Consider the following 26,102-nt stretch of genomic DNA (forward strand, 5'->3'; position numbering starts at 1 on the left):
CTGCAGTTTTCCATCTCTGAGCAAATGGTTAGCGTGCAGCAGAAGCGGGGAGTGATGGATAGCGCACAAAATTTTGTCACGATTCAATTTACACCACACACACACATGCCGAGGGATGTGAGTTCAATGTCGTACCGAAAACGATACCGGTAACCATAAAACCGTCCATCGAAGGTCAATGTGATAAACTCATCTCGGATGAAGTGGTGCAATGAATCGTACGAACACAAACATACACAAAAACAACCAGCGAGCGACCAATCCGCGTATGTTGATGTTTCTCGAAGGAAACATTCACTTGCAATGGTATTTTTGTAGCTGTTGTGCAAGGCCAGGCTACGGTTGTGTTATCGGTGAAGGGAGTAGGGTTCCCGATCGCGCCAAACCTTTCCCACTACACTCTGTGTTGATCCGTAGCCCTGGTTGTTTTGTGGTTTGCTGCAAAAGTAAGTGCAAACAAACCCGGTACATCCTGCAGTGTCTGAAGGATGTTTTTTTTTGCGCTGCGGACATTCCACCCGAAAGGTTTGTGGGGGTTTGCATGGGAGGAATGGAATACAATCATAACCTTTGGATTGGTGATAGTGTCCGTAGCGTTCTACATATATAGTTCTTACAAGACTGTGATGGTTTCCTTTTGCAATGACATTCAAGTAGATCATACTGGAAGCATGCAATTGAATTTTAAACTTTATTATTGAAATCAATTCCATTGGACTAAACGACAACAAACACTTTGTTTAGTGAATATTTTATGTGATAATATTGTAATAGGATTTTTCAGAATGTTATGCTTCAATTGTTTAATATTGAGCAATTTAATGATCGTGATCTTTTCATTCATATTAATTTTCTTATAAAGCAAGAAGAGCTCCCGCAAAGTGATTCTACTCGTTTTGGTTATTATTTGGGGTAACAACGTTTATGGATCGACGTCTATACTTGCAATAGGCTTAGATTATAATGACTTGGTTGATTTCTCGATGATATGATAGTTACTCCAGTCGACGAGATGCAAGGATTTTAATTCCTTGACAAACATGTTGTTAGATCGTAGAATTGCTATGCTGTAATACCAGCTTGAAAAATATTGGCTGTTAATTAAGCTTCTCCTTATACATGGCTGAAGTTACGAGAGGAATGATGCCAATATAGCATCAATGTCTCTATGTACAAGAAGCAGAAAAGCAGAAAAGGAATCTCCAATAATTAAGAAGTCTACGTGACGGACAGTTGTGTAAAAGCAAAATATTATCAGCAATATAAAAAAAACAATATTTCTGCCTTTTTACCTGCCCCCCTCTTTGCAAGCTTCAAGTATCACTGCACCACGTATTCCCCAGATTCCGCAGATTCCACCCTGCAATGTCAACGGTAACGCCGTACCCATCCTAGCTCGTTACGAAATTCCACAAATCATTCCCTCCACAGCGCTTACCTTAACGCAATAAGCATAGCACAGACTGATACCGATGGTGGGAAAGGGTGAGCTCATCAGGGGCCAGTCGCGCGTCCGCGGATCGGACAGCTCGTCCATCAGGTACCGCCAGCCCTGGTGTACATTTGTGATAAGCTCCATCGTGTTTCGGTGGCTTTAACTGCTAGCTTCCGCCGTATTACTGGAATGAAAGAAATGCAAACACAAAGAAAAAAAAAACCAACATAAGTCAAGAGTACAAGTGAAAGGAAAAGGTTCTAGAACAGTCGATTAGGGTGAGAAAGTATTTGTTGTCTCGGCGGCCCACTCCCTAACTCTCACTTTGTGTAAACACCGCCCGGTCTCGGTCCTGGCTCGCAGCTCTGACGTCAAAAACGGTACGCGCGTAATCGTATCGCCCGGGCCGGTAACAGACAGGCGCAACAGACTTCCGGCATGTCGGTGTCAACCGTGAAGCGAGCTGGACATTTCTTCTACAACTGCAAACACTCACCGCGAGGATTGTGGCGGAATTTAGGCCGGTGTGCAACCTTTGCACTGTTTGATAATTGTTCGCTTCGCTACGAATGCGAGACCACAAAGCAAACAGACAGGGAAAGTAGTTTCGGTCTTTGAGCGTTTTGCGGTAAACAAATCAATTAATGGCACACGGATCGAGAAGGTTCTGTGCGGTGTTTGTTTTGAATGTCTTCGGATCTTCGCCACTCAACGTAGATTCACGAAACGGAGATTTTACGATGCCATTGGGGCCATGTGAACGTTAAATCAGATCCTTCAGAATCGCTTCCATCGTGGCAATAAATAGTATGATACAACTTCGGACCATAAACGGCACCAAGAAGTCCGACTTCCGCCGACAACTATCAGTTTGGAACAGCTGTGTGCGTGGTTGGTGGTTAAACTTGCTTGAATACGCTCGCACACACCTGATGTGATGCAGATCTTGAGCTTGAGCTTTGGCTTACACGATGGGTTTTAAAATTTCGCACTACCAATAAAACCACAGTTCCTGGACGCAACTGGTTTTGTCTTTTTGTTTCCCCATGGCCGCCACAGTATTGGATGCGCGAATCAAGATCAGCTTTCGGTGCGGCGTTCGGTAGATCGAGTTGTGCGGAATTGGCATCGACCCGGTTTTGCTTGGACCGGTCGTACCCAGGAAGAAAAACAGAATGAATATTTATTCCGGGTCTCCTAGGGGTGTAGAATGCTTTGCATTCGCAAACTGGGTGTCCTTCCCGAGCTGCGGATAGCAAATCGTCAACATAACAGTAACGCCAACTGTCGCGAGTTGCGTGAAAGGATGGGTTGGGGTTTCGTTTGGCTGGCTGTGGGAGACAAACTTTTCCACTGTCACTGAGTGTGTGCGTGTGAGTTGAAGGTAAGTGAAGCAATGTGGGATGGTGTTTTGTATCTTTTTAAGTTAATTATAAACAGTGAGGTGATAAATCGATGATTTCGATGGTTGAAAAGCGCTTGAAAGCGTATTCCACCATTATGATGTATGGCGATTGCATTACAAAGGTTAAGATGATAATCTAAATAATGGAATACATTAAAGAATCATATAGACCGCAATAGAGGACAAAAAAAATCATCACAAATTCACACGAGAGATTAAATCTGCATTGTGAGTATATGAACGACCTTCAACTTTAGAAATGCTAATATCCATTTTATCAAGAGAAACACACTGCAATCTGATAACAAAACCTTTTTTTCTGTAAACAAAAAAACATAGGCCAAATCAAATATAAATTTAGCGAATGCGAGATGCGTTGAAAAATGGATCGTTTCGAGCTCCCTACACAGAGTAAACTTTCAGCAGAAAAGCTTCCACAGCTGTTTACAAAACAACAAAATGCTCTATCCCTTTCTCTCGCCCAGTGTCAATAAAATAGAATAAAATAATGCACCGATGGGTATCGGAATGCTTGTGCTAATGAAACGGCACGGATTACGGCCACCAGGGTGTCCTACATCATCAACACCGTACGCGCCCGGCACATCGCAACCCACCCGAGCAATGTTTCGTCACACCCAGCTCACCCCGCGGCATCAAGAGTACTACTTCGATCGCAAAACTAAAAGCCAGCCGGTAAACGATGCAAAGGTCAGAGCATTGAGCGAACATTTTATTAGCTCGACCTAGCTAGCCTGGCCGGGCCCAGCGCATCAGCCCGCAGGTCACCAGCCAACACCAGCACCCAGCTGTGTGGGGTTGGTGAACTTTAGAGTCGGTTGGCACCGTTTGCGCTGTGCCAACCGCCCATCTAATGAGAGTGGTCACCGTAATGGTGGCCGTATTAGTGTAGATGCACTTTTTGTTGTTGTTGCTGCAGCTTTTTACTGTACACCCCGTCAGCCTTCACGAAACGGTCGGTCGGTCGGTTTGTTTTATTCGGCTTCTAATCTTGTGCTGACCCCATACCCACGCGTCGTAATGGAGGATGTCCAGCCGGTGCTGGTGGCGGTTGGAGGAGACGCTGTAGATTCATTGCAAATGAATGTCTTTAGCTGTTGCCATCGGATGCGACCGACGGCAGGTGGATGAGTTCGCACAATGTAAAAGAAGGTCAGCACGCCCGGAGGGGTTCGTCGCTTGTGCCGCTATTGCCGGGGCGGGTAGAATCTTTCGTCACTGTGCGGCACCGTTAGCGGGTGGCGCTTCGACACTTCGGGATGTGCTGCCCGTTAGCCATGCGTAGCCGGGCCACACCGTGCGCGGATGCCGATCACGCAACCGCTTCAGGACTTGAGGTGATTAATTTGCTTAGCCATCGAGCAAAAAAAAAAAAAAAAAGACAACCAATCGACACGATGTCACAGGGCGTACGAGAACAGTTGTAATGGCGCGGTGTGTGCGAACGTGCGCGCTTTAGCATGTAAAGAGACGACACGCCGACCGACACCGACTAATGCCACTTCTAAATGTGCCACCCTGGTGACGGATGAAAACATATCTCACTTGACCGCCGGGAGGGCGGGTAGGAACCGTTTTATGGTTATGAAAATGATGCAATTTATATTCACTTGAGCGAACGGGGAAGTCCCAAGGTCGCTCATGGCAAAGTGGCGTGTCCAGACGCGCCCTTTCAGTGGACGCTCCCTTATGGCAAAGAATTCCACACCCCTTCAGCTCCATCTTTCCGCACCACCACCACCACCTACCGAAAAGCGTTTGCGCAACGCGCTAGAGCGCAATTTTCCGTAACCGCGCACCGCGAGAGGTTGTTCAAACGGAAAGATCGATTAGTGCAGCGTGCGGCCACACACAGATCGACAGATAGCCTTTGCCATACCCCAACAACAACAACAACAGAAGGAAACACGAAAACTTTTAATAAGATTTGTTCATGCAAAACCGACCAATATGAAAACCGCACTCCTTCCGTCGCCCCGCAATGTTACACCATCGTCTAGCAAAACCCTTTTCGGGACGAAAGGTAGAGTTTCATTAACTTGGTTGACCTTAGCCGATGAGGATGATGGGCAATAAAATGAGGCCCCGATCGATGTTAGAACCGCACTAAATCGGTGAAACGATTCGTTAGTTCTGCCTGACTCACGATCGAAAACGCAATCTCTGCCCCTTGTTATTATTAAAAAGCCCCGTGTCAATATTGTGCGCGGATACTGTTTTCGAGGTTCGGTCGATCGAAGGTTTTCTCCGTTGCAGTGGTTCAGTGTTTTTCGCGCCACTTCACGGGCGGTGCGATGTTCGCTTGCCGGGCATGCCGGGTTTGCAATCCGTTGGCAAATTCACGCACGTGTGCACATGCCTTTCGGCCCGTTTTGCGCCACGATATTGCATTCGGGCAGGGGGATGAGTTTGGCCGAAAATTTGGCACACTGTCATAATCGACGTCAGAGTCGCCATCAGCGCAAGAGCGGCAGAAGAGCAGCGTGAATTGCGCGGATGGTGCAGTTTAATGGGATGGTGGTTGTGGCCGATTGCGATCGATTACTGGCGATGCAGTGACGTGCTCCGCCAAAGCGGGTCAATGACAAATGAGGGGTAATTAAACAGCGAGCGACACCCTGCCGTGGCAGGAAAGGGAACCTTCTCACAGGAATGTCAACCCGGTAGTTCGCCGCCCGTTCCCGTTTTAAACATGGGAATTAACGGGCCACTCAGTGTTCCACTTGTTTTGCTTTTAATCAATGTGTAACGCAAATTGTGCGATCGCAAGACGAAATTTGTAGCCAGTTGCAACGATCGGTTTACACGGTGTGACGTAGGAGGTGAGTTCCCCAAATGGAAATGGAATTAGGAGAGATAAAAAGGTGAAACTAGATGCACTGATAGCTAGCTCTCATAGCTGAAAATTGCGAAACGATCGCATATAAATTGAGGTAAAACCAAAAACGACAAAGCTATACGATCGCCGCATAATTAAAATATAGCCCCAGCAAAACTCCTCTACACCATTGTGCAACCTTCGCTTGGCTTATATGCAAAACGTTATCGGCAATGATTAAGTCAGACTGCCGATTACACACAACATAGTGATTAGAGCATCCGACGCGATAAGTTATGCGGAATGTCGCGAAAGCGACGGCTCCGGCTCGATCAGCGATCGATTGATCGCTGCTGCTACTACCATCAAAGGTTACATCGACGCACTGTTAGAACTGGTCCAGGAGCAGTGGAATGTGTCTTTGATTGTAATTCATTAATTTTAATCCCAGTGGAAAAATAAGCTCAAACCCACCGCCACTCGTGATGAATATGGAACAGTGCGTAAGTGATATTGCTTCGTGACGCAAAAAGACGTAACCCACTCGAGTGGGCGAAAGGGTTTCCGGCTGGCACACCCCGTCTGACTCGGTAGACGGTTCTGGAACTGGAGAAAAGACAGCTGATCGGTACTGCAGGCCACTACTTCACTGGAGGCCATATTCTAGCCACAGTGCCTATCGAAAAGGCCACTGTTGACAGACGTAGAAGTAGAAATGGCTCTGGTACAGCGGGTTTTCCCCTTCTTCTAGAACTCTCCACCGATTGTCTAGTCGCGATCGCGATTGGATGCACTTGGTGACGTTATGAATTAACTGTTGAGGTTGCAAGCAACACCTAGCTAGCAAAGCTAGGCAAGTGGGTGGTTCGCGGTACAAGCATCGATCAATTACCGTTAGTAAACAAGCACCAAACCCCTGGAGGTCCGGACGGGTCGCTTTTGCGCCGAGGCGCCTGTCAATCTGTCGTTCGAAGATCGTTGAATGTGACGTTTTGTTTATGCCGATGGGAGGTTCTGTTGCTCTTCTCTCTCTCTCTCTTCATTTCTTGTCATTTTAATAAGCAAGCCTTCCATATGGGTGCCGATTGGGAAGATAAACACACATTTTGCCAGGCTCTGAACTTAAACTTGATCTTGCCACTGCACACGGGATTGGCAGCAGCCGGGAGGGAAGATTGATGTAAGGTGTAATTAACACCGTAACACTGGGTTGGTAGTGGTACAGCGGGTGACAACGCGAAGGAAAATTCCTCCACAGCGAGTCAGCCGAGTGACGCACAACGGAGGTAACTGTATTTCTTGCCCATTGCATTCTGCTTCCCCCCCGTCCCACATAGAGTTACATACCGTTGCATAATGGATTTGCAATGGTCATCGGTTATTGGTTTCAGTAGAAGAAAAGTGTCCCCCGTCCCCACAGTGAGCAAACAGTATGCAGCATCTCTCTTAACCCCTATTCTTTGTTCGCTGACGCTTCGGCTTTGATGCGATCGAGCTGGGTGGATTAATTCATCAGCTGAGTGTTTACCCCGAGCGCCAGTGTTTACGTTTGCTCAAGCCGTTGGTTACACACAAAGCATCCCAAAACGCGCTTCGGAGCAATTGCTAATGCTCAATTGAAAGTGTGAAGATTCACACCACCTGCGGGGAGTGTTTTTCATGGCCGATGGTTTTTCGGTGATTTACATGATAGCTTTAGTACGCACACTACGACCATCGGGATATGAACATGGAAAGAGCATCACGCGTGCTCTGCTTGCCAACATTTAGCAACGATCGAAACTGTTTGTGCTTCACAACTTTGAGCTCCGAAATCCATTGTGGGCTGTGTCCTGTGCGGTCATGTGCGATGCCTGTCGATGTTCTACCGGTATGACCGAGATTTGTGCTGATTTTGGGCAAACGAACGGAGGGTCATCGTTCACGATGGTGATGATAGGCAAACATGGGCCAGTTTTTGAAGGCACCCAACGTTGTTGAAGAAACAACGAAACGCACTTTAGTCTCACGGGCACGTAGCGTCTGCGGTGGTATAGGGCCGCCTGATTGGTCGGTGCCTAGTTTTTAAAAGTAACAACAAAGGGGGACCGTTTCCCCTGGCTGCAAGGGCGATTCTTCACGCTCCAATCTCTAATCGGCGCATTTTGTATGCTGTACAGATAGGGGCAGAGTTTGGTTTAACGGAGCATTTAGGTCCGGCGACAGTACGAGCGCGGCTAATCAGCGGACACTGACCATGCTTCAAATCTTCTTGTCAGGTTGAAGGTTGTTTACGGAAAGCTTTTCACGCTTTCCGTCCTAAACGTTGGAATTAATTTCAAACTATTATACCGTTTTCGAAATTCATTTACGTACAATAGCGTTACAGTCTAAATGACGAACCTTGTATAAATCAATCGAAAACAAAGGCCATTGTCAGGTGCCTGACACGTGGCACTCTACAGCACAAGCAGGATGCCATTTTTCCAAGAACTTAAAATTCTTTCCCAGACCAACCCCAAAAGCCAACCCCGGTACCGGTGCCACTCTTTGACGACATGTGCGACAAAGGACAATCACCTAGCCGTGCTGCCGTCTGCTGTCACCGGTGAGGTCCACAGCCGCATTTTCGGTAAATTCCTCCACGAAACAGCGTGGGTGGCAACCAACGCTCTTCAAGGCTAATCGGATCGTTTGCATGCACGCTCGCGGTGGCGCCAAAGGATCAAAACGTGCGCTCCCGAAATTGCGCATCAATTATTTGCCCTCAGCTATCGGGCAGGTTCCACCACCGTCCACCCTCCTACTGCTTAATTTAGCTCGCTCCATCGATGCAAACCTACGATCTGGATCGAAGCGGGCATGCGAATTGATAACCGTCCAGGGTGCACACCAGTGGACGACCTTCGGGCGGGCAGGTTGGCCCTTTTGCACGGCGAGGCCAGGCTGTGGATGGGCATGTTGTTTACATTGGCCTCGCTTGTGCGACCTGGGCCGCGTGCGCAACCGTTACGTAGATGGCGATCGTCTGCTGCACATGGCGACGGCGAGACGAACACAACGAGCATGAGCACCAGGGAACGGTATCGACATGTTTATGCTTTATGTGCGGTCTGCAGCGATATCGGACAGTGGCACAACCTTGAGCATCGCAGCAAAATCTGCAAAACTGTATCCGATCGGTCTGGTCGATGCGGGGCCCAGTCTGACATAGTGTAGTGGTCGCATGGTGGTTGAGTCTGCTGAGTCTGCTGAGTACCCCCTATGCCCATTACATCATGTAATAGCACAATGGAACAGACCGGCCTGGAATTGGCGGGCCAGCAAAAATGGGGCCAACGCAGGCCTACCCTACCGGTTGCAGCATCCGCGATCCACCGCATGGGGACCAGATGGGGACGATATTTGAATGTGCCGTTGTTATGCGTGTTTGCGGTGCGGAGTGCTGCAAAAGCGAAAACGGCTCGACAGTGAAAACCGTCCGCTGTTGTGAGTGTGTGAGGAGGAAAGGCGGCATCGCGGTTGGCTTCTCCACACCATCGGCGAGATGCATTATTCATCGGGACGGTCAGGTTTGCGTCTTTTGCCAAGGGATGGTGCTTTGGGCAAATGAGATGGGCAAAAGGTGGGAATGCAAATTAAAGAGAGATGAAGTAAAGTGGGGGAATGATTATACAGCAAAAAAGCACAGCAAACCCGTTGGCTCATAATGATCGTCACAAGCGATCGGTCGATTGATCTCTCTCACTCTGTGTGTCTGCCAGTCCCGGGATTAGGTCATGCCACTTTGGGGTGCGGAACAGCAACCAGCACCGCCACAGAAAGCACACACGAGCAAGGAAACAGCCAAACGGTGGCCCCATTTCCAGCGGGTTGCCGAATTGGTGCGAAGCTGAACAAAAAAAAACAAAAAACATGCAAAAAATAGATCAACTCTCGTGCACAGCATGATCGTCCGCTCCAATGTTCAGGTGCAAAAGGTCAGCGAAGGTGTAATTTACTCTTTTGTTTCCTCCTTTACCACATTTTCTTGGTACCACTAGTGCCCACGTTTAATAAGTCCCGCCGAGTGACTTATTGGGCAGCATCCAGGGAGTGGGAAATGAACGGCAAACAAAACACACAGCGCCGCCGGTGTATCGATTGGTATGATGTAACGATCGTTAACGCGCATAAACACGCCCAACATTGGGCGAAGGCAAGTAGAAGGATAAGATTGAACTGCACACAAACGATACGAACGAAAGGCTTTAAGTCACACATTGATGCGGTTGTGTGCGTAGAGCGTTGCTCGGTAAAGTGTTGATCATGTCAACGCGATACAGCACAGTTCCAGCATTGAAGTCTTTCGTTTGTATCCGGGCAATAGATTAATGTGGCGGTTTCTCTCTCTCTCTCTCTCTCTCTCTCTCCTCTCTCTCTCTCTCTCTCTCTCTCTCTCTCTCTCTCTCGTTGTAATGTCACTTTTTAAGCATGATTGCTGGAATGACATCAACGGAACTCAATCCGTCTTCAAAGCCGCACATTATGCTCTTGACAAAAAAGACACATCGCACATTTATCAACCAGTTGAAACGTCACTCGAATAGGATCTCGCCCCTTTGGTAGCATTCATTCTAGTGACGTTTTATCCCGGAGCTGAAAATAAGCACTTTGGATTGGCACGGTTGAACAAAGTTTTCTTCGCACACTGTTATATCCTAGAACGCTTTTAAGCAAACAAAACAGACAAAGTAATTGTCCCATTTTGGTTCCACACTAAATGGAGTTTGCTTTTCGAAAGGTGGCAAAATCACGCGTCATTACGCACTCGTGGAGCGCTCAAGAGTGATGAGCAAATTAAGCAACGCTGTTGCGCACAAAGGGCAATAGAGCTTTTTTGCCTTCATTTATTAAATGACACCTTTGCCCAACTGGTGCTTTCCGGTGACGATGAACTGTGGCTGCTTATGCTGCCAGTCGACCACTTGACTGTCGCTAATGAGAATTAGAAGCCGCACATAATGAGTTTGTTAGGGGAGGAAGTGAAAAAAAAAACTAACATGAATGCGGTATATCCCCCCGTTGATGCCAGAGACGATGAAAAGGAAGCACAGCTTGACGTTACATTTATCTCCGGCAACTTGTTATCACTCGCGCAAAACGAACCAACCCCCTCTGGACTGACTTATTTCGACCGTATCCGAATGCACAAAAAAACGGTAAACAAACATTGGGCTGCCGATGCAGCCGCCCCTCGGTTGGAGACGGTTTTCGTTGGGTCGCGCGTCAGTGCTGACCTTGGCAGTACATTTTCACTTTTCATTTTTCATTTTTTTTGGTTTCAGTTAACCCAATTTCGTCCAATTCTCATCCTAGCACAACCCAAAGACAAGCACTGCCCTTAGCTGTAAGCAGTTGAGGGTTGAGATTTAATTCATTCCGTACAATGACCCAACGGCACGAGCATGCACGTGTGTGTGCCAAAACTGTTCGAGTTTCTGCTGGTCATAAATGAGATTATCTCACCTCAACCGGAGACTGGGTGCTGGTGAATGGGGTGCTCGTTGCGGATGTCGGGTTAGACACCGTGGAGACACGTGGCAAGCCAGAGCCCTGGGGGCAGGTCAACCGGTACCGGTGCTTTCACTAGCCAGTACCGCCACTTGGCCCGGAGAGGGGGTGTGAAATGAATCCGTTCGTTTGCTTTCGATTGCATTGCGGCAACGGCAGAACGCGGGAACGCGTGGCAGTAAAAGCCTCGGAAGTGACAGGTTGAGCCGGCTGGCGCGCTGTCACCAGGCGGCCGCCGTATCAATGGTTTTGCGTGTGATGTGTACAATGTGTACAGATTGTTAGCAATTAATTCACACCAATTACCTTTTGCTAACGGTGTTTCTAGAGCTAAGCTGAAGTGAACGAAAATAGCTTCCGAACAATGTCAGAAGAAAACATTTTAATAATATTTAACAATTCGCTCCTATGTAGAGAAGCAATTCACACTAAAAAAACAATCGCGAAACAAACATCACACTGCTTTCTGACCAAAAAAAAAAAAACACACACACACATACTTCGCGACGTGAAAAAAAGACAAATGCTTCGTCTGGTTCAAAACTGTTTGCTCCAATGTGTCTTTGCTTTCCACTTTGGTCGATGCTATCGATCGGTTGATATATTTTGGCTCACCTTTTGGCTTTTTCTTCTAACACTGCTTGCCCCTTGCGAGCCATTTTTCTGCACAGTTGCACTCGTTGTTCCCAGGAGGGGTGGTACGGTGTGAAATATTTACACCGCCCGACGTGAACTGGAACGGGACGGTAAGAAATGGAACGAAAGAAAAAACTGCAAACTCACGCGCAAATCACTTATTGCATCGCGATTGTGTGTGCGACGTGTTTATTGCTGCGTTTGGGTGTCGTAAAAATGCGATCACCTGCGTGCCTTTGGTACCGTTTCCTCCCGGTGACCTTCAACCCGCAACCCGTGTCCCGATCGATCGCTGCTACTCTCGTGTTGTTGATTGTACCAATTAGATCCACACGCGTTTGCGCATCCACAAATCCTTGATCACTTGTACACTTGTTTTCACTTTCTGTGTGTCAGTGTTTGCCGTGAACCTTCACGGTCATCGCAGGGTAAAGATGCTGATTGGGCATTTCAGCGATCGTTCGGGGGGCTTTTTGGTGAATTTTAATCTCACCGTACCGAGCCGCGTTGATGCAATCGGGCCGACGTATCATTTCCACGCGGTTCGTGCCGCGAAGATACGTTAGGCCTCGGAAAATTAAAATAAATTAACCAAAAAGGCACGATGACGCATGATGGGCTCGGCGAGAAACCGCACCCGTGACGGTATCGGTTGACGAGGTGAAGGCTGGTGAACGATCATCGCTGCTGGGATGAAAGTATCAGGCCAAAAGATGGCCGCACTCTACACCGAGCTCAGTGGACGCCGTGCCAATCCCGAACGGTGTCCGGGGGTAGTCAGATTTTGACCGAATTTCGCTTATGTAAGACCGCACCGTAAGACCCGGGCCGTTTGAATGGGATCGCTGCGTAACGATCGGCTGGCGAGGTTTGTTTTTGCCGCGTGTTGCCGGAACACCGCGGTTGTGTCGGTTGGACCCGGGGCTGTGGTAAAGCATCCCACCGGTCTCCGAACGCGGGACATTCCGTGACGTGAAACCGGTTCGAGCTAGGTGAAATAAACATACCTTCGGTATTTTTTTTTGTTTGCTCCGGGACGCTTTGGTCACTACCGATCATTCACGAACTTGGGAGACGACACTTAAATTCAAAAATCGACTTTTAGCCCAATAAACGTGCTCAAAAACAATAACCTCTAATATTAACAGGTGTACAAAAATGATATTTTGAATGTAGATCGAAATAAAAATGTCTCCCAAAAAAAAAAACAAAAAAAAAGAAAGCAAAACATACCACTCACTCAGTTACTTCACATTTATAACACATAAGCGCGTAGGCTAATATGGTGGGGTCCTAGAAAAGTGGGACTTACCTTTCTAATAAACTACTGGCACTGAACAGAGCGCCACAGTCTCCCTCGAGCGGGCGTCGAGCGAAAAAGTGCAGCCACTGGCGGTGGTGCAGGAAGAAGAAGAGTAAAACCAATTTTTTTTGGGGAAAAACAAATCCCTTTCTGCCGACACTTGCCACACTTCGCCAAACGATGCTGACCGGTCGGAGACACAGACGCTGTCAAATCGGCCCCGTTTTCTGTATTAACACACAGGTATCCAGTTTTCACACACACAGACACACACACACCGTTGTTCCGCTTAGTTTGGTTAAAATCCGCTAGCCACACTAAGTTTATTCACCAGCCCGGCGGCGTTCGCGACACGTAATGCTGATGCAGCAGACAAAAGCACTGGCAAACCGTCCTCGATGCCCTAGCACGGGGTGGGCACGGTGATTTTGATGGGAATGGTTGTAATGTGGTATGAAAAGCCGCCCGAAAATGCGAACTACACTGGAGCAACGAAATGATGGGATTCAACAGAAGTCCTTGCAGTGTTATCCTGCTTGCCCACTACACCCACTTATGGTAAAACTGCTCTCACACACCGTCGGGCACAGACACATAGACACAGATGCACATTAATTCAGTTACACGACCCCTCACTAGCACACCCGTACACACACACATGTAGAAAGGCCCAATTGCATGGGACCATACGCCAATATCCTGGAGGCCGAGCACCTTTTCGCCCTGCGGTCCGGTGCGTCCGTCGTGAGGCACAAGCGACTGGTACGAGCGAAATGAGTTTTCGGCGATCGCGACATCGTTGTTTTATATATCGACCCCACTCCTCGCAATCGGACCGCTCCACAGCGCGGCACCGGGACGCGTTCCGCCTGCTTTCCCACTACCCAATCGTCGTGAGATTGGCGCTCGTGGCGTCGGCAGCAACAACGAACAAGCGAGTCGCGATCGTACAAAAGGGTGTGTGTGTGTGTGTGTGTGTGTGTGTGTACCGAACCGAGATGGATACTAGGCGCTTCCACAGCGAATCACTGGACGCATTGTGGAATCGGCAAACCTCCCCTTTACTACTACACCAGGTATTAGTACTACCACCAGCGCACAGAGTAGCACAGCCTCATTTTGTTCTGTTTTATCTGCTCTGGGAGGGCGTTTGGGTGGGAAGATACGACACGATCGGGAGCTACACAAAGCGAAAAGCCGGTTCCGAACCTAGGGGAACACACTACGCGCTGCTCTAGACAAAGCTTGTTTTTGTGCCAAAAGGCGAATTTTTGTTCTGTAGTGTGTTGGCTCAGGGACGGAAATTCCAGCGCAGAGCTACGGTAGGGTTTTCAACAGATAATCTTCCAAACCACCATGATGACGATTGGATGTTATTGATAATCTTGCAATGGTGGTTTGAATGCATTGTGAGGCCCGCTTAGCTCTGGGAAGAAAGAAACATTCTGAGTCCAGTGCACTGAGCCTTAGTTACAGACGCTCGCCGTTGGTGGATGATCTTGGCAGTGTGATTATGCGCGTAGCTCTGCCTTCGATCCTCTGCATGCAGCTACACACCGTAGCAGCTCTATCCAAAGCAGAAGGTTGCATGGGTGCCTTTGTGGAGGTGTCCAACGGGCCAGCGGCAGATTGTTGGTCAAGTGCACACGCTTGGCCCGGGCACGGTGACAGCCACTACTTGCCTAACCAGTTTTTCTCCCCGGCATCGAACGATGCACTACAAAGATGCACCACCCATCGCCAATTTGCATCTTGCTTTCTCTCTCTATCTCTCTCCTTGCCTTACGCTAGCTTTTCGATCTCGCTGTTGCTGTTGCACTCCCGTAGGTAGTATAGATTAAATGCCGGTTTGACGCAACAACTGCAACCCGTGTGTCGCGCAAATGTCGTTTGCGTTGCGTTGAAGTCTCCCATCCTACTAGGTACGAGCGCACCGGCAAGTCTGCACCGGTCGCAAAACTTTACCTTGTTAAACTTGGCCCCTTTTGGAAGCAGGATTTGTCCGTCCGATGTCCCTCGCGCCTGCGATGCCCTTCAACAAGAGTTCGGTTCGGTTCGGTTGCATGGAGCTGTGCGAAATGCACAAGACTGAGTCGAAGATGGTATACCTCCCTACCCTACCCCCTCTACCGAACGGAGCAAGCTTAAGAAGCGTTTCGGAGCGGTTTTGAATCTTGTTGGCTAATCTGAACGGCATTGAGCCAAGGTAACTGGGGCATGAACTGGGGTGCACCCAAGAGATCGAATGGAAAACTGGTGAAATAAATTAACAAATTAAAGGTACGAAAGCGACGGTGGTACGATTTGCTGTCGCTAGTTGATGGGCACTAACTAACTAAGTTGATGGAAAACGAGAAGTGAATTGATTCTGAATCAAAATGGTGCTAGTGGAACCAAAAAAACAAGAACGAATCCCTTTCAATTGTGGAATAGTTTCCTGTATAACTCTACGAGGGGTTATAAAAATTCTTCACTGCTTTGCTTTTCCTTCTCCACCCACTCAGAATATCGATAGGGGTTCTTTTTTTGCAGAACACAAGCATTCCAAGTTGTTGGCACGTGTCACAACCAGTCCTATAAAATTGTTTAAAAATATCCCAAACGGACATCGCCGAACGCAGCACCGCATTAGCTGCCCTTTTTACTTTGGGTCCAAGACTGGTTTTTCGGGTGCAAAATCTCAGCTCGCTGTAATGCTGCGAAGCATAAGCAACAGCGAGACCGAGCGATTAGCATATTCTCCTGCCTGCCAGCCCCGGCAGATCCGGTAGGGAACAGCCAGAAGAATCGCTCAGGTGTGTCAATGTACCGAGCTGCCGCCCAGCCGAAAGAGACATCGCGTTTTTCCCTTTTGCGGTCTGTAGCAAGCGGGCAAGCGTTACTTTATTTTGGTATTTTTTTGGGAAGCATCACTGGGTTCTCCTCTGGCATACATGGTGGACACTATTCAAGAACAGCCAACAAACGCGCAGCATCTGCCGAATAAGGACGGGATCAGAAAAGGGGGATGGTGGAAATTTCGCGATCATTCTCAAGGCGACGTAACCGTAAACGTGAACGGGAAGCTGAATTCTGCGCTGGAGTGGCCTGGCGTGGCCTGTTCGTGTGTGTGTGTGAGTGTCGGTGGGTGATGACTATGCTGAGGTGGCTGATGCTGCTCCTCATTAGCATCCGGAACGCGATATGCTCTATCGAAATTTTGTGTTTGTCTGCGTCACAAGAAAGTATTTCGCGGGCAGGCAGATGGCATTAATGAAATCTCGCTCCGACTGGTTTAGTTTCTATTTCGTTCGCGAGACAAACACCAGACCAGTGAGTTTAGGCTGGTGGAATGAAAACTGCCGCAGACTGTATTATTGATGCAAAATGTTTCCCACATCGAGCTCGCTTTGTTTCCCTCACTCTCTATCTTTTGGGAATGAAAACGACCATTCTAAATATTCATCTAACGGAATAATAACCCCGCCACACTCATGGGGAAATTTTGTTAGCATGGCAACAAAGAGTCTCGCACGATAGTCGCACGTCTGATAAGAAGGTGAAACTCATCTCAAACGGAACGAAAACAAGCTGCAGCGTGGCGAACGGTCAAATGTATCGATCTAAAAGCGATATACTACGTTCGAGGTTGGTTTTCTTCATCTCACTTGGACCGTATGTAGTGTCAAGGTGAATGTAATGAGTGTCCACAGAGGACGAGAACCATTGCCAGCCAATTGGATGCCGGTTTCTTTCCTATTGCTGTAAACTCTTTATTGCCACTTTATTACAACGCCCTAACATTCCGCTTTCCCCATGCACCGCCCTTGGGTTGCGGTCTGGTCCACCGATCCTTGATCATCAAGCTCGGTTGGGTTTTGGATGGAAACTTTTACACACAACCCACTCCGTCGCAGGGGCGTTGTCTCTCACGCGCTAGGCACGGTTGGCTTTTCCCGGCGTGTTCGCTCGCGCGGTGAATCACATTGCGCGATCGTGATCGTGGCCACTATTGTGTTGGGTGGTGTGGACTCTAATTGTCTTGCGATAATAATCGCGAGCGGAAGGTGGTATTACTTTCTTGCACGACTCGACTCGAATCGAGAATCGATTAGCACACGGCAGAGTTTGTGACGGCATGTACACATTCGTCCAGGCAGCATCTTGAATGGTGTGGCTCGGCTACATTGCTGACTGTGAAGCGCCCTCACCCTATAGTGTAACGTTTTGTGCTGCAACGGATCTAAGGTTGCATTCTTAAATTGCGCCTTTAATTGGAAGAATGTGCCGTCATCGGTTAAAGGTGTGAGGAAAATGTCAAGTGACGCAAACGGAGGCGTCTATTTGCTGCAGAATAACAGATGTGCTGCCAATATTTACTAGAATTTCGTTAGCAGATCCGGCTCACTGCTCCGGGGCGGACTACCTCAGCAGCAAATGCTGTGTGACGAATCTGGGCAACTGGTGGGTCACAAATGGCCGAATTTTTAATTAGCGCGCAACGCAGGATCGATAATTATCCTTGCAAAACGGTAGCATCTTCCCGCGCACTATGTGAGGAGGCCGCCCGGGGACTAACCTTGACCATCGTCGTATTCGTCACGGTGATCGGTAGAGTTGACACCACCAGCCACGGAAGCTGGCTCGATGGCTTGATTTGGCAGGGTTGTTTGAGTGTGTTTCTGTTGCCGCACCTCCCTTCCAAGCTTCCCTTGCCACGTTCGGCGCTCTGGTCAGCTAATTGATGTGATCGTTTGTTTAGTGTTTGTGTTAGTAGCACAGCACTTGATTAACGCTAACGTGAACCTCGAGCGATCGAACGTACCGCGGTGCCACTGCGCATCGACAACCTCCAGAGCACATGGAGCTTAAAGTGATAGCCTGATCTGCTGACCCTGACGCAAGGTTTATGCTTTGGAAAAGAAAATACAGAAAAAAACATTAACTCAAAAATGTACTACGCATAGCAAGGTTGGGACACCGTAATGGTCGCATGAAATTGAAGGTTTAATGCGATATTTCTGGAATGTTTATTTTTGTTTCTATCATGTTGAGGGATCAGTTTAAAAAAAAATCGATTAGGAAGGTACAGGAAATGCGTAAGATTTAATGATTATTTATACAACGAATCGAGACGCTTCCTGTGGGATCATTGTTCTACCATATGCAACCATATGCACTTGATAATGCAAAGTCATCTGAAAAAATCACGATAAAATGCAATCGCTGTGACGTTACTGTATTGTGGCTTGAGTTGAAATTGATTATGATGAAGAAAAGAGAATTAAATTAAATAAAAAAGATTTCAAGCACATACAGTGTCTTTTAATGATATCCATTACAGGCATATTGTTTGTAGGGTGAAACTTTAAATGGGTTACTTTTAGGGGACTTACTTCTCTTCTTGTGCTTACTCGCCTTACGATCTATGCTATACGGGAGTACTTAACATTTCATGTTTGTTCCAAACAATATCATAGGATTAGACAATTATTAACCTTATGATATACTACTATTTTTGCATTACATGTGGATCTTTACTTTGAAAGAAAAAGGATAATACAATTTTCAAGGAAATGCTAAGGTTCATTGTATGTATATAACAACCGTTACACCCAATCGTACGTAACAGAGGTAATTCAAAATAGTTTAAAAACTACCAACCAGCGTTTGAGATGAGTTGAGCAACATTGAAAGTTACATGGAGTTGGTTTACCCATACCTTGATACGATTTTCTCACTTCAATTTAAAAAAAAATCAATTTAGAATGCCCAGCACTATTTTGTGCTTTAATATTTGTGATACAGTAGTAGGTAGTTAACTATTTCCTATGTAAGCATAAATGGAAAAGAATGAAATGTATATGTCCGATTTTTTAATTCAATCTACTGTTTTTTTTACCTTTCAATCAAACCCAATTTTGTTTACAAATATTTGATACGTATCAACGGTACAATAGTAAAAAACCTAAAGAAATATGTTACAGGGTTTACCAGTCCAACAAACTGCTGTTCACTTGTTTACAACAAATAGTGGCACAAACTGTCCCGAATATGACAGTTGTGCAATCGAAGATGACAATTAAATAATTGGAGTCATTAAACTGGACAGTGTAGCTCACATGAATTGAACACACGTCAGTAGTAGACAGTGGTGTCTATCTAAAAAGACGATTGTTATAAACAAGTGGACAGTTGTGTATTGGACTGGAAAACCCTGTAACTATTACAGTGGTTACAGTACCGCATAGTACAAGCTTTAACAATATGTCCGGAACCAGCGGTACCAGCAAAAACCGAACGTGCGTTTCACTGTTTATTCAACAATTTCAATTATTTACCCATCAATGCCAAACGCGGATGAACATTACCTCCCTTGTCCAAAGCGCGCCGTAGTGCCGTTGTAGTGTCCGCTCGTACGTCACCCTAAAACCGACCATCCGCGCGATCTCATTACCATCCATGAGTACACAATATTCTACCACAACCACAAAACCCTCATCAATCAAATCAAATCGCACTATTTATTATTCTTTCCTCCTGCAGGATCGGTCCAACCGGTGTGCTTGCAGACAAAACAAAAACGCACCCACCAAACGTTGGTCCCAACTAAAAGCTGCGTTATCATGTGCGCCGATTGAGGGTAACTGCGTCGTTTCACTCACATACTTTACGCAGTAGTGGGAAGAAATTGGAACATCACTTAGAAAATGGCAAGGCGGGGGATTGGCCTCGATGCGCGAAACAGGAAGAGGTGCTGGATGTTTTGTTTTACCGCTGAAGAAGCTTCCAGTGTGTTCGGGGCAGTTGATCCTGTTTTTATCTCCCCGAGCCACGATGGCAAGGAAACGCTGGTAAATGGGGACGCGGCTTTAAGATAGTGCCACTTATCGGAGTGGTTGTGGCAGTGCTGCGATTGACATGTGTAAGAACTTCCCAGTTCGGTGGATGACCTTAGATCAGTGCAGATGATGGCGTTGTCGCACGGTGCCGTCTGATGGATGATTCGTATTCGTAAAAAGGCATTACGTCGATAAGCCCTCGGGGCGGTTGGTCGACGCATGTACCCACATTTGCTGCCGATGAGGCGCGAGCAGATTGGAGTGACGCGACCGTAAGGAGGGTCTTTCAGGCCGCGTGGTACGATTCGATTCGTACAGCGCACAGAGCATTCATTAGTGTTCGCAGTTCAAGTACCGTACCCCTGTTACAATGACGCCCAAATCGAGACGTGTGTCGAGACGTAAAATTATGCCGCACCGTCTGGTGTGGGGTGTTGATGGCAGAGATGGGGTTGAATGTTTGATTTTGCAACAAAGCCGAGCGCACTGCTCCGGCCAATTGTATCCACCACTTCAAACGCCCAAAAGGCCCTTTCGCTACCCTTTGCCAGTATCGGTTGCGATCGCATTGCGAAGCATACGAAGGGAACCAACCACATGGGCATTAGAGGTTTGAATCCCGAACCACGGCTTTTGGCCGTCCTAGTTTGGGACATGGCTAAGTGCACGTAGGGTATAGTACACGAAGAAGGATTGTAAGTTAAGCTTACATTTCTTTCGTTTTCATCTCCCAGGCGGTGGCCTATAGTGGGAGGTGACGAATGAAGTGAGGATCACCTGTAGACGGACGCTGGGGAGTATCGCATTGGCGGGCAAATGGTGTCAATCTGCCATGGATGATGCACGTCTTCGCGTCCCAACGAAAGGATCCAACGTGCTTAAGTAATCTGACCGAATGAAAGTTAACTTAAAATTAACCAATTATTTGGTTTAAGATAGAGGTGCTGAGACGCGGGCAAAATTGAATGAAACGCGTGTAATGTGTGATCATACATTTCACATTGGTTTTTTCTTCCCTTTCTCCCAATGTCCACCCTCATTAGAATCGTGTCATTGCGCACGCACGCACGTAATCCACCATACGGCGCGGACTTTGATCGGGTGATATACTTTGTCTGACGGGCAGACAAATTTTGACCACATCATCGTGTGGCTGTACGTCACGAAACATTGGGACGTCAGCATTTCCGTGGCGTTTGCGTTGTTCCATTCCCGAAGCTGATGTCAACCACATCTTGAACTTTGTACCAAACCATTCAGTGGACGGGAAAAGATCAAACGCTCAACATAATGGAGATCAACTGTTCGTTTGCATAATCTTCTTCTTGTGTTGTTCTACCAGCTATCAACAAGCTATTTCTCGTGCTGTCCAGTCGAAAATGAGACTGCAAACAAGTGTCTGTAGATTCTCAGACTTGGAGGATCCCACATTTCAAATCCGGATGCAACAAGTATATTCAGCACGTTTTGCGCTGTTGCCTTATGCAATCGTGTCATATCGGGCATGTCTGTGTATCATTGGCACTCCCCACCCAGCAAGAGATTCGCTCGAGGGTGACAAATATTTGCAACTGGCAGCGAGGATGGTAGGAATCGAACATACCAGTTGCTTGTGACATTGAATTCTGTGATATGTCGGGTCGTATCTACCGGGCATGGATGAGTGGCGGTAGTTGCGCGTTCGCGATCTCTTTGACATTGGCGATTAGAATATGCTCGAATCGTTAGGCAGGGTTATGAAAAGCAGAATCCTAGATTTGATTGTTTGGGCAAAATGGGGTAACGTTCGATTCAGACGACAGTCTAAGTGGGACACCAATTTGTGTTGATGTGGTATCGAAGCTTAATGGTGAATTTATGGTAACCGATGGGAAAGATTTGAATCATATTAATAGAACTGGTTGTGCATTTCCAGGTAGTCAGTCAGTAGCCATTTGCAGATTGATACACATATGCTAATGGATAGAAGTTATAGCTTCCTTTCCAATTGTAGCGCTTAGTTTGCGTAGTACTTAATCCGCCCCTGCGTGGTTGTATTCCCATCTCACTGACTATATTGTTGTAAGCAGAAATTAGCAGTCTGTGCTTTAGAATGTTTCAATTTAGTTAAAATATATAATCGCATTAAGCAGGTGTCGATAGTACCGTCGTCCATACGTACGACATAGCAACATAGCCGTCATGTGTACAAGAACCGTAAGAACCGAGCCTTCGCTACGTAAAACTGAAGGCATACGCATAAACCCTTAAATGATGAGATAATCAGTCTTTTATGTGGGAGATGATCTAAAGGGCAGTCGAGCCACGTACGATCTTGTAAGAACCAGCGACTCATTTTATATTACACCGAGATAAGAGAAATAGTCCATATGAGAATGAGGGCGGTCCCGTGGAACAGTTGTCAGTTCGTACTGAATAAGTGTCGAAAGCCTGTACCTCTGTATGTACAGTACCTCGTATACGAGGATTCGGAGAAGCGCGGTTTTATAAATTTGACAGTTTCTTGTGCAAATTGTACTGATTTGACATATCAACTGTCAAATGAAAATAAATTCTCTTCTGGTCGAACTTTATAATTGTTTCAATAAGGTTTCTTCTTCTTCTTTGGCACAACAACCGTTCTCGGCCAAGACCTGCCCTGTACCTCTAGTGGTCTTCGCTTTCAGTCACCTTTTTGATTACCCTTAGAAAGAGAGTCAGTCCTACACGTATGAGGACACGGTCTGTTCGAGGCTTGAACCCATGACGCGCATGTTTTCAGTCGTACGAATTGAAGACTGTACAACGGACCGGCCAAAGAAGGTTTGAAATTGTTATGTACAGGCAGTCCCCGATTATTTGATATGTTTCTACTGAATTGAACAATTTTAAACCTTTTTAAATAGTATTTTACATTCATTTAATACGGAAATTATTTGGTATTTCACAATGGATGTGTCAAATCAGTACAATTTGCTCAAAGAACTGTCAAATTTGGAAAACCGCGTATCTCCGAAACCGCGTATAAGAGGTACCGTGTATCTCGGGGACCGCCTGTACAGTGAGAATTATATCTAATAACTATTTGTTAGCTTAAACTTATCACGCCAAGCAACATTACACGAAAATAAATGATATTTTGGCTGGAAACCGTGAAATTCGACTTATGCGGAAATTTGAGATACGCGGTATTTTGCGGCCGTTTTCAGTCCCCATTAACCCTGTATCTCGGGGACCGACTGTAATGTGTAACTGAATAAATATGGTGTGTACCGATGTACCTACTATGTTAGATAGCAATATGTTCCAGTTACATTTTAAATTTAAATCAGATACCCCAACTTGAACTACAAATAGACCGCTGTACATTGCAATAAATTGAAAATTTTCATAAAAAATACGCGGAACTTACCGTGTAGTGCACAAAGGTTTAATGAGTTGGGAAGCGCTGACAATGGTACGAAACTGAAAGCCCGCGCATAGTAGCCTGGATGACATTTTTTCAATGTGAATGCGTTTTTCAAGCTTTTGAGCCATTTTCCTACGTTGAATGAAAATAGTTCGTGAGATTATTGGGAATGTGAAAAGTTCAGCGCATTAAAGTAATTTCCTCTCCTGTTTGTTGGGCTGTTTGTTTTGTTTATCTATTATACAAACGTCAACCGCGACTGACAACAAACTGTACACACAATTTCACGCAGCTGGCATTCCGGCTAGCAAAGGGGGCTGCTCATCGGTAGACAGTAAATAGCTGGAATTAAGTTTTCGCAGTGTTTTTGGGTGCTCGGAATTATGTCCGCGCTTAAAAGCAACGCGGTCGTCGTGTTATCGCTTGTAGTAGTGCGTCTCCAGTCCGCCCTGTATTCGATAATTTCCGATTGCGACGAGACGTACAATTACTGGGAGCCGTTGCACTATCTGCTTAAGGGCAAAGGTTTTCAAACATGGGAATACAGTCCCGAATTTGCCTTGCGGTCCTACAGCTACCTATGGCTACACGGGCTGCCGGCGAAAGTGTTGCAGCTGGTGACTGATAATGGTGTTCTTATTTTCTACGTCGTACGGTGTCTACTGGCTGTAACTTGTGCCTTGCTCGAGTACCGCCTGTACAGGTAATCATACTTACACACAATGAAAGTTAATTCTTAGTAATGCAGTTAATTGATTCTTTTTCTCCTTTTTTATTGTTTTATCACGGTTAGGATTTTGGGACGGAAATGTGGCGGCGGTGTGGCTAGTCTGTGGCTGCTTTTCCAGCTTACCAGTGCCGGAATGTTTATCTCTAGCGCTGCGCTGTTGCCCAGCAGTTTTTCCATGTACATTACCCTAGCAACGATGGCTGCGTGGCTGAATGAAGATTCGCGAACGGCTATTGCGGTAACAGCATTTTCCGGACTGATTGGTATGTGGCCGATTCTTAACACCTCCAGCTTTCAGAACTGTTGGAAACGTACTAATCCTTTTTTACACTCAGGTTGGCCTTTCGCTGTTATAGTGGCCGTTCCCTTCGTACTCGAGATGCTTTTTAGAAAAAGAAAGATTTTGGATTTCTTTAAAAATGCCCTACTCTTTGGTGCCATGTACGGTGTGCCGATAGTGCTCATCGATAGCCTTTACTTTGGAACATTTACGGTCGCCGCGTTAAACATAATCCGCTATAACGTGTTTACCTCCCACGGACCTGATTTGTACGGCGTAGAGCCTATAATGTTCTACGTGAAAAATCTGTTTCTAAACCACAATATTACGCTTATGCTCAGCCTGTCATATCCGTTGGTGGTACTGACCGCTGCATGTCTTGGTGTAAGGAACACGAAAAATCGACTCTCACCGATGCAAGGCCTATGGTTGATGTCACCTCTCTATTTATGGCTTTTTGTGTTTGCCATACAACCGCACAAAGAAGAACGGTTCGTAAACAACGGTATTATTGGGTTTTTATCACGTTCATCGCTTTTAATATCTGTCTTTTTTTTACAGATTCATTTTCCCCGTCTATCCCTTATTTGCACTCGGAACAGCACTGCTATTGGATCAATTGTTTTCCCACATGCGACGCATCCTTGGTGCAGGACGCTCCTCCTTTCCGAATCGTCTAATGGGTTTCGCCGTCCTGACAGTGGCACTCTGCCTAGGTGTATCGCGAATGCTGGCCACGTCCATGTACTACCGTGCACCGATGAGCGTGCTGAGTGACCTGCCTCCAACCGATAAGGAATTGAGCGTATGCTACGGCAAAGAGTGGCATCGGTTTCCCGGGAACTTTTTCTTGCCCCCGAACTATCGGGTCCGGTTTGTTGAGTCCAGCTTCACCGGCATGCTGCCGGCATACTATGACGAAACTCAAAACGGCACGCAAATTGTGCACGATTACTTCAACGACCAGAACATGGGCCATCCGCACATGCTGTTCGAGCTGAGCCGGTGCGATTATCTGGTAGATTTCGACAAGGGCGCGTTTTACGACGAGCTCAGCGCGGAACCAAACTATTCCGTCGACAGGAAGACGTGGTCTATCGCTAGTAGCGTCGAGTTCGTGCAGGCCGAAGAGTCAGCATCATTTGCTCGCGCTTACTATGTACCATTGGTGTCGTATCGATATTTAGTTTGGGGCAGGTACAATCTGCTGCGACGTAACAAAATGAAACCTATTTCGTAAGCCTATTGGCTGGTGTGTTCCTGTGGTGCTCGGAAGGACTCATCGGGACCCTTCGTCGGCCGTCGACTTTAACATCCCGTGCATCCCGGGTGTTGAGCCAAAGAAGAGGAAGCAGCTGTCAGAATAAGTGTTCGTAAATGAGAAAGATTCTATGTTGGTGATTCATTGTGGTCCTAATGCCATTACGGTTGTTACACGTGTCTTACCAGTTTACCTAGTTATTTAGAGGTTTTAAAGTGTAGTCTATTACGACAAATATAATTAAATATTGATTAGAATACACACTTTTCAACTAAATAATTGATCCAGCTTAGAGTTAATGATCCACATCCACAGCCGCTTGTTACGGATTCTTATGATGACTTTTATTCACTCCTCGATCTTTATATTTAACTTTACTGTAGAACAAATGTAAAAGAACGAGAATGGCTTATTGTACAGCGCTGATCGCAACGCAGCTAAAAAGAGACAAAAAATTGCAATAAAATTGTCA

General features: G+C 46.6%; 2 protein-coding genes across 4 annotated transcripts in view; one reads left to right on the forward strand and one right to left on the reverse strand.

Moving 5' to 3' along the window:
- Positions 1–24,183, reverse strand: part of LOC121587833 (elongation of very long chain fatty acids protein) — a 28,840-nt gene extending 4,657 nt beyond the window's left edge. Inside the window, exons 1-3 of one of the 3 annotated variants that reach the window (XM_041905036.1) lie at positions 24,077–24,183; positions 23,363–23,491; positions 1,439–1,619 (exon numbers count right to left, since the gene is read on the reverse strand). In XM_041905036.1, the coding sequence (XP_041760970.1) occupies positions 1,439–1,579 (141 nt within the window). In that variant the 5' untranslated portion in view covers positions 1,580–1,619; positions 23,363–23,491; positions 24,077–24,183. Of the gene's footprint in view, positions 1–1,438; positions 1,620–13,159; positions 13,942–23,362; positions 23,492–24,076 lie in introns of those variants that run through there. The other 2 variants (XM_041905037.1, XM_041905035.1) reach the window with 2 other exon arrangements.
- On the forward strand, positions 23,526–25,909 carry LOC121587832 (alpha-1,2-mannosyltransferase ALG9). The gene is made up of 4 exons (XM_041905034.1): positions 23,526–24,062; positions 24,153–24,352; positions 24,425–24,860; positions 24,931–25,909. The coding sequence occupies exons 1-4, from the start codon at positions 23,743–23,745 to the stop codon at positions 25,607–25,609; spliced, it is 1,635 nt and encodes a 544-aa protein (XP_041760968.1). The 5' UTR covers positions 23,526–23,742; the 3' UTR covers positions 25,610–25,909.
- The last annotated feature ends 193 nt before the right edge of the window (positions 25,910–26,102 follow it).

The sequence above is a fragment of the Anopheles merus genome, chromosome 2R (genome assembly GCF_017562075.2).
Source record: "Anopheles merus strain MAF chromosome 2R, AmerM5.1, whole genome shotgun sequence".
Classification (NCBI taxonomy): domain Eukaryota; kingdom Metazoa; phylum Arthropoda; class Insecta; order Diptera; family Culicidae; genus Anopheles; species Anopheles merus.

Coding starts and splice junctions, on each gene's coding strand:
- LOC121587832 (XM_041905034.1), top strand. CDS start 23,743: ATGTCCGCGCTTAAAAGCAACGCGGTCGTCGTGTTATCGCTTGTAGTA. Junction 24,353..24,424: donor AGCATTTTCCGGACTGATTG/GTATGTGGCCGA, acceptor TTTTACACTCAG/GTTGGCCTTTCGCTGTTATA. Junction 24,861..24,930: donor CAACCGCACAAAGAAGAACG/GTTCGTAAACAA, acceptor TTTTTTTTACAG/ATTCATTTTCCCCGTCTATC.